This window comes from Mytilus galloprovincialis, chromosome 14 (genome assembly GCF_965363235.1).
Source record: "Mytilus galloprovincialis chromosome 14, xbMytGall1.hap1.1, whole genome shotgun sequence".
NCBI lineage: Eukaryota > Metazoa > Mollusca > Bivalvia > Mytilida > Mytilidae > Mytilus > Mytilus galloprovincialis.
The window spans coordinates 61,741,315-61,750,322 of record NC_134851.1 but is presented as its reverse complement, the minus strand read 5'-3'; the positions used below and the strand labels follow the sequence as shown (position 1 = coordinate 61,750,322).

The window sequence follows — 9,008 nt, the reverse complement described above, 5'->3', positions numbered from 1 at the left end:
ACAACATTCAATGCCGGGAATACAGTACAAAAAATGCAAAAACATTCAGAACATCGAACTACACAAATAAACAATACAAAAGTGCATTTCGACATGCTAACCACAGAATAAAAATGAACACTTAAAATGTACAATAATCTAAAACCATGAGTTGTCTGTCACACGACAGGATCAATGCCACAAAAGTGACGTCACAGGTAAATTTCTACAAATATTTTGATTCAAAATCAGGTTTGTAACTATGTCATTTGATGTATTTCATAACATTTACAAGCATAATGATATAGAATTGTGTAAGTAATAAGCCAATTAATTGCTAGCTATCGTGAACATATAGTTGCTTTAAACTAAAGTCTTATGAATAAACTAATAAAATTAACGTCTCTTCATTGATGCTAAAAGAAAAAAATATTTGAAGAACCAAAGATGTTTGATTACTTTTTATTCTAAGAGTCGAGTAACTGATCCAAACAAGTTATAAATTATCTGTACAACCTTTGATATTCCTTTTTTGATATACGACACAATCCCTGAACTAGATCGTCTATTTTCAGCATCTTCCAATCTTTCTACGCTCTCATTTAAACTATCTGTAATATCTTTCAATTCCTCCAAAACCTTTCCAATTGTTTCTGTCATATCTTTTTGTACGTCTTGAAATATCTCTGCCCGGTCTACTTTAGAACTTAAAAACTACAAAATATACCGTTTTCAATATCATAAGAAGTAAATGAAGGCAACATTAGTATACACATAAATCGATAGACACAAACAAATCCGGGTCCTAAACAATACCTCAGAATTTATCATTTCAAATAATCAACAGTTCATAATTATTTTCGATTCGGTTGCTGTATAAACTATATAAAATACAATACAGATAAAAACAAAGACACGGCAAAATGAAGGGATACAGCTGTAATACTTGAAGTTATTTCATGGATTTATAAAAATCAAATCAAATCGTTTTTACGTTGACGTTGTACTATGTTAAGACAACAGTAGTATACCGGTGTTCAAAAGCCATTAACCCATTTAGAGAAAAGAAATCCGGGCTATAAATTAAATCCATTGGAAACACATTAAAAGGAAAACAAAGGAACTACAAGAACACTTAAACAAACGCCAACAAACATATGTTTTATTTAAATCTTGCAAAAATTACTGCGTGGAATAAAACAATAACTTACCTCTAATTTTTCATCTATGGTTTTCAGTATATCATCATGACTTCCTACTTTTTTCTTCAAAACAAGATAAAACATGAACGAAAAAGTGATAGAAAACTTTTGATTGTCTATCTTGTTAAAGAGTCGTAATTAAATTTGTAAACAGTTTGACACAAAATCCCTTTCCATTCGTTTGATGTGTTTGTCATTTGATTTTGCCATGTGATTAGGGACTTTCCGATTGAATTTTCCTCGGAGTTCAGTATTTTTGTGATTTTACTTTAAATTTATGTACGGCACTGCAACTTGCCATTTAGCACTGTCCTCTTTGTTATAATATTGCAAATGAAGACACCTTTTTGGTTTAGATCTGATTTCAAAAAAACATCATAAAGTGTTACAACAAAAATTTTATATCAATACTATGATTCACAGAGTACTAATAACTTGGGCAGATACATTCAGTGGCGTATCCAGGAGGATTGTCGGTGGATGAAACCCTCCTTTTTACGATCAATGCATTTGAATGGGGACATATAGTTGGAACCTATCAAACCTTTTCCTTGGTTTGGAAACTTCCCTTTTAAAAATAGCTTGATCCGTCCGTGACATTAAACATGTTTTAATGAGTGCAACATTACAACTTTACACCAGTATATTATATACCACTGTTATATTAAACAAAAATCTTAGAACAACTTTCTTCTTTTTGATTGTTTTAAGTCATTTTTATAACAGTTTGGATTTCCACTTTTTTATACTGAACAAGAAAAATGTGATACATGGAATCCACAAAGACCTTACATCAAGTCAGTATTTTAATGCCTACAACAGGAAATAATTGACTTAATTACTGTTTACCAGTGCTCGTGCAAAAAAGTTGTGTAACATTACATTTCATACACAACATTATATTCAATTTGAATATAGACTAGAGGTTCTGAAGAACTTGTGTTGCTCACCTGGTTTTATGTGCATATTCAAAAAGGATAAGCACATATTCAAAAAAAGCGGAGCGAAGGATACCAAAGGAACATTCAAACTCATAGATCTAAAATAAACTGACAACGCCATAGCTAAAAAAGAAAAATACAAACAGACACATAATTGTAAACAATACACAACATAGACTTAGCAACACGAAACCCATGCACCAAAACTGCGGGTTACTATCTCAGGTGCTCCGGAAGGGTACGCAGAGATTCTGCTCTACATGTGGCATTCATTGTTTTGCTAATGTTATTAAAACCCGGTAAATATTCTAGTTCAGTAGAAACACTTTCTAACATTATGAACATGAATGAAATTCATGATATATATTGCTTTTGTTGATTTTATTAATTGATTTTATTGTACTTAATTATAATCCTGGTACCTTTAATAACTAATTATATTGATGATCATTTAGTCTGTTTAGTTTTATCTATCTTTCTTCGTTTTTGCTCAAAAAACAAAAGAGGGTAAAACATTTTCATTTAAGGGCAATCACTCCTATAAAGAGTGAGAGTCTACTAACAATACCATCACAATTTTACTTGTTAGTAGATCTTGGCTTGGTGATATTTTTGTGCTTAATTGTTCATTTATGTTGTTCTTATCATTTTTATTATATAAGGCAAAATGCAAAAAGAAATGGTGAAAAACATCAGTAATTGGCAATATTTCCAATAAGGACTCGTTGGATGATCGATTTCCTCTTTATTGTTTTGATTGTAGTTCATAACTAACTCATCATTTTTGCTAATTTACGTTTCTATCTATCTATTATAACTTTTAAGATATAAAGCAAAAACGCAAAAAATAACTCTAATATGGCGTCAACTGACAATTTCAACAATGCAGACGTAAGAATAGAAATTGTCTTGCCGATCCTTTTTGCACTTTTAAGTTTCCATCTATCATTCATAGTTTTCAAGATAATAGGCAAAAATGAAAAAAGTTAAACTTTGTCATTCAAGGGCAATAACTCCTGTAAGAACTTTTCTGACAGTTTTGACGTATATGGACAATTGGAAGAGCTTAACATTCTTAACATTTATGCTATTGCAATATTTTCTCTATTTTTTCAGTCTTCAAAATAGAAAACAAAACTTGCATTTTTTCCTTTTGTTATATTTTTAGTCATGCCGGCCATGTTGGGTATTATGCGGGGTCATCGGACACATTTTTGTAAATAGAAAGTAACTTACCTTAAAGTCTCTCCAGATAGTTTTCAACAGATCACCCTGACTTCCGAGCTTTTCCTGTAAAATAGAACAAAAGTTATACAAGGAAATTGATGAAAATAAACTGCGAATCATAGTTTTAATGTTTACAAGTAAAAGATAAATATCTCACATTATGTATGTCTACTTTTCTCTGAATGTTTTGCACGTACGAACTCTGGGTTTCTACTTTGTCCTGCAAAACAAGATTGATGTGATACAAATAAGCCACAGATAAAATTAGAATAAGTGAAAACAAAACGTGTCCGTTTGTTAAATCCATTATATAACAGGAAAACACCTTTGACGTTTCAACCACCGATAATCTATTGACATACTTTTATCAATGTTAACCAAGTGCGAGTCGACAAATAATTAAATCCCGTTCACGCGTTTATTTATTTTATGTATTTTAATAAGATTGTTACAGTTGATCTCTTTACATAACAAGGATGTCACAGGAAATTGTACAATCTACAGCAGCGTTCACTGATTAGAAAGATTCCTTATGACGAAATGTACATGTTCGTTCCCTATTTCGTTCGGAATTATATTTAAATACATATCGAGATAAAAAAAAAAAAGCAAGCGAAAATCTTCAAAACTTACAATACTTTCGCTACTCACCTGCTTTCAGTAATGTGTTCTTTGTATAGCAAGGTATACTTTTCAGTTCTCATTTAAGATCGATATTTATTACATAAAACAAATGCTAGTCATAAGTATCATTGGTATATTAGGACAATTAGCATTGACATTATGGTAATTAGCGAAATGTTAATATCCTATTCCCTTTACAAGAGTCACCCGGGTTATAAAAAAAAGGATTTGAAAATTACGGATTAGACACCAAATGCTTTTTATTTTATACAAAACATAATTATGATATGAAATCCTTGCGCATAACACGTGTTCCATGACTCGTTTTCCAGTACAAATTCTAGGAGTGTCAACTATCTAACTTATTGGACAAAAAAAAATACATTTTAAAACATCTTATATTATCGATGGATAATTCACAAGGATGTATGGTCAATCGACTGGTACCTACACAATGGAACGCAAAATCATATGATATAGTTCTCTATGTGCACACAACATCTATTTCTCGAAGTCATTGTCCATACTGCTATCAAAACAAAATTCTGTAAGTTGAAAAATACAACGTTGAAGGTAGGCTAAACTTGGCTAGCTTTTTATAATGTATACTTATTGAAAATGTATATAAAAAGAAAATATCTCAGGTTTATTGTTAAGAATTATTAATTTCCTATCGCACAGCTAACATCAGCAATATATTTGTAGATAATGATCTGATGCTTGCATATTTTTTATAACAAAAAGTAAAATCACAAAATTGGACTTCATCTGAAAAAATATCGGTTTCAATGCCCCAGCGAATAACAAATACTGTGGCTGTACAGTAATGTCGTCTCATGTTCTCAATGCAGTGTGGTAAGAGAAATATCCCGTCATGCAAGATAAAGAAAACACGACACATGCAGTCATAAAAGATTAAAGTAAGCATTTTATGTTCATCCGAAATATTGATTGTCTCAAATGTTTTTTACATATCTATTTCTCTCTATCGTACAAAGCCAACTCGAACGTTGATAAAATATTATGAATTGGCGATTCCTGCAGCAAACACCAAAACTTATAAAAATGCTGTGTACTTCAAGATCGTGGAAATTATTTTGTTACAAAATTAATTCAGGAAATCATCCCTGAAATGTCTGAATATTACTTTTTCTTGAAGTCTATGAAAAAATACTTTTTTTTTTCTTCAAACCAAATAAAGATGTCTGTCATTAAATGCTCTGTTTGTTGAAAACATTGGTTTCTGGCTTTGTTTCTAAAAGGGAGAGGCTTACATTTTGGAACCCAGATTGCCACACATCTTTATAATGCACATATACAACTTGGGTGGAGTGTTGACTTATTGGTACTCTTGCCACATCTTCTTATATCTATATTATATCGTTATTTCTGTATTATATATATGTTGGAGAGGAATTTATCAGACTAAAAATAGTTAAGAAAAGTTTGCTGAATATAACATAAGATATGGTATGATTTCCAATGAGACAACTCTCAACAAAAGACCAAATGACACAGAAATTAACAACTGTAGGTCATGTACGGCCTTCAACAATGAGTAAAGTTCATACCGCAGAGCCAGCTATAAAAGGCCCGGAAATGACATATGTTAACAATTCAAATGAGAAAACTAAGGGTCTAATTTATGAACAAAAATGAAGTCTACAATTTTATATCAAGTCGCCCTATTACAGTCTTGTCCTTCATTTAGTTAAAAAAAAACAACAATTAAATATCATGAATATAAGTCGAAGAACCTTGAACTCTGATTTTTCTGTGTTTGTCTTTGTGAAGGGTCTTTAAAGATTATGCTTCATATGACCCCCCCCCCCCCAAAAAAAAAAAAAAAAAAAAAAAAAAACAACATATATATATATATATATATATATATATATATCAATTATTGGCGTAAAAGTCAGCATTTCGTGCGTAAAAATGACCACCAAAGTAGGCACGGGGTTTAACTATGCATTTCCCTGCATACTTAAACTATAGCGATATATTTCTCTATGAAAAACTTATTTGTTCATTGAATTACGGTATTTATCTTAAAGGCTTTTACATTATCCTCCACATGCACCAAAAATTAGCTCAATTGCATTTATTTTCGTGAAATGCCGACACTTCGAAATTTCAAGACGTATATATGATGACTTATGCGCTTGCTTCAAACATATAACTTAAGAGTGCACGGTCTTTAATCATATATTTCTCATTTAAACTGATATATATATTGCTTTTTATTTATGAAATAGATAAAGTGTAAAATACCTTAATTTTTGGTTAAATTATATAAAGCCAACTTTCTTAGTTAAAAAGATATATTTAATAAACCGATATATACGCCTCGTTAAAAGGGTTTTCTTTTCTAGCAATGAATCTCACGTGATTAAATACGTCACATGTAATGTGAAGGACATTTGATATCATGTACAGTCTGTAGAAAATGGAAGTTATATATTTTGAGATTTACACTATATTACGAGTTTATCAAGGTATGAAAATTCCAAATAGGATTTTATTTGTATTATTTGTTTATTGTCAGTATAATAGATATAATAGATAGGTATTAAATGCATTTAGTTGTTATTTTTGGCTAGATGAGCTCTTGACCTACTTAACGTAATAAATAACAATAGCTTATTTACATTTAAATTTATCACAGACCCTGGCGGATCTAGAAATTTTCATAAAGTAGGGGCCCTCTCTAGTCAACTTTCAATGATTCCACAGTGGCGGATTCAAAAGCGGTAAGATTTTGTGTTCCCTATATAATCCCCCCTTTTTTGTCCTGGGTTGGGAACCCCTTTTTAAAATGGTTTGATCCGCCTGTCTTCCCTTAATATTTAACCACTTTTCAGAAATAGAACCCTGCGCCCCCTTAAATCTACCTCTGGGCTCTGGGTTATATCTCCAATTGAGGTCATATTAGAGAAATCAGGTGTACAAACACCAAAGTAGGCACGGGGTTTAAGTATGCATTTCCCTCTATACATAAACTGTAACGATATATTTTTATATATGTATTGCTTTTTATTTATGAAATAGATAAAGTGTAAGATACCTTAATTTTTTGTTTAAATTAAGTAAAACCAACTTTCTTAGTTTAAAAAGATATATTTAATAAACCGATATACGCCTCGTTAAAAGTTTTTTTTTATAGCAATGAATCTCACGTGATTAAATACGTTATTACAATGATTTTTATAGTTGTTACAATAATGAAACAATAATGACACAAATCATAAACATGAATTTAACTATTTCTTAGATGTTAATCTACAACCAGATCAGAGCCATATACATAAAATGGCACAACAATATATTTATTAGCTAGATGAGCTGTTGACCTACTTAACGTAATAAATAACAATAGCTTATTTAGATTTAAATTTATCACAGACCCTGGCGGATCTAGAAATTTTCATAAAGTAGGGGCCCTCTCTAGTCATTATTCAGTCATTCCACAGTGGCGGATTCAAAAGCGGTAAGATTGTGTGTTCCCTATATAATCCCCCCTTTTTTGTCCTGGGTTAGGAACCCCTTTTTAAAATGGGTTGATCCGTCTGTGTTCCCTTTATATTCCACCAATTGTTCAGAAATAACACCCTGCTCCCCCTTAAATCCACCTCTGGGCTCTGGGTTATATCTCCAATTGAGGTCATATTAATGCAGTTTTCATCACTTATTTTTCAAGATTCATCATAACACAAGTTCTTTATCTAATAATGTATATGGCTGAATCCGCCCCTGTAGAAATTATCTTTCTGAAACACAAAATGCATTTAACTTTTACACATCTAGTGTATGACAGATCTTAAAACTTTTCCAACTGAAGCCAAAAGCCAGAAAACTTTTTATTCTCATAGTGGTGTGAACATGATTGTTGTTCCCATAATACTTGTTCCCCCTGGAACAAGTCTTTGAATGGTAATAAGTTCTTTGGAACAAACATAACATAATTTTATTTCCACCTTCTTAAGATATTTTCCTGGAACTAAAATGTTATATGGTTTCATAATATCTGTTCTTTTAGAGAGAGTGTCATTTGATTTTTTATACTTGATCACACCTTAGTTGATATTCACCTCACATTTCATTTACCTGGACATGAAGTACATACAAAGAACATGAAGAGTGGGCAAGAAAAGGGGAACGTGAACCCTGGAACACATATTTTTTTTTTAAATCTCCGGACTGACTTTAAATTTAGTCCCTGTTTATTTTTTAATAGACTGTGAGAGAAATCAGGTGTACAAACAAGAAACACGAGGCCGGGATAAGGTACCGGTACTTCATGTATCTCTAACAAATGTAAAATTCAAAAAAAATATTATAACACAAAAAAAAAATTATAAAAAGAGATACTGAAATGTTTTATTTAGTGTATAAAGTGTTTTTTCAAAACTAATATATTTTCTCGTTTCAGCTGAAAGTACCTCTCTAATAACTGTTTATGTGCTGCTTAAAAATATATTGCAGCACTTCACAGTTGCTTGAAAGGTTGAAAATGTCATCATGCAGAAATTAGAGCAGATTCCTCAGATTAAAATCATTGAAAATGGATAGATGCACTGGTCCTGGTGGTATACATCGATACAATTAATCTTAATTACATTTGGAATGAAAATTGTCTTCTTTTTTGTTTTTTTGCACGATAAAACCAATATTTAAAGTGAGTCACTCGTTACAAGTAATGTTTATCCCATTCTTAAACCAATGCATGTATATCATCAACTTAGTCTTCTGTGCATTTCTAATGCAAAATAAGGCAAAATGTTTGGTCCGATTTGATTCTGTTATTACAAACTTTTTAAACAAATTACTTCCCTTTGTTAATCTGAGACTGGTTCCATACCGGACAATTTGGCTTTTGCCAATGCAAAGTATAATGGATTGAAAATGATGTATCGGCGGTTAAACTAATTTTGTATGAAAAATAATTTCTGATGTCGTAAGTATTTATCTAAACAACAAGAGGGACGAAAGATACCAAAGGGACAGTCAAACTCATAAATCTAAAACAAACTGACAA

The 9,008-nt window shown here is 31.3% G+C and overlaps 1 protein-coding gene and 1 long non-coding RNA gene across 2 annotated transcripts; one reads left to right on the top strand and one right to left on the bottom strand.

Moving 5' to 3' along the window:
- Window positions 1–425: 425 nt before the first annotated feature.
- On the bottom strand, window positions 426–3,676 carry LOC143059489 (uncharacterized). The gene is made up of 4 exons (XM_076232996.1): window positions 3,507–3,676; window positions 3,359–3,412; window positions 1,191–1,244; window positions 426–693 (listed from the first exon to the last, which is right to left on the bottom strand). The coding sequence occupies exons 1-4, from the start codon at window positions 3,654–3,656 to the stop codon at window positions 442–444; spliced, it is 510 nt and encodes a 169-aa protein (XP_076089111.1). The 5' UTR covers window positions 3,657–3,676; the 3' UTR covers window positions 426–441.
- Window positions 3,677–6,096: 2,420 nt separating this feature from the next.
- On the top strand, window positions 6,097–8,603 carry LOC143059188 (uncharacterized). The gene is made up of 2 exons (XR_012973422.1): window positions 6,097–6,468; window positions 8,403–8,603. It is a non-coding gene; the product is annotated as an uncharacterized LOC143059188 (long non-coding RNA).
- The last annotated feature ends 405 nt before the right edge of the window (window positions 8,604–9,008 follow it).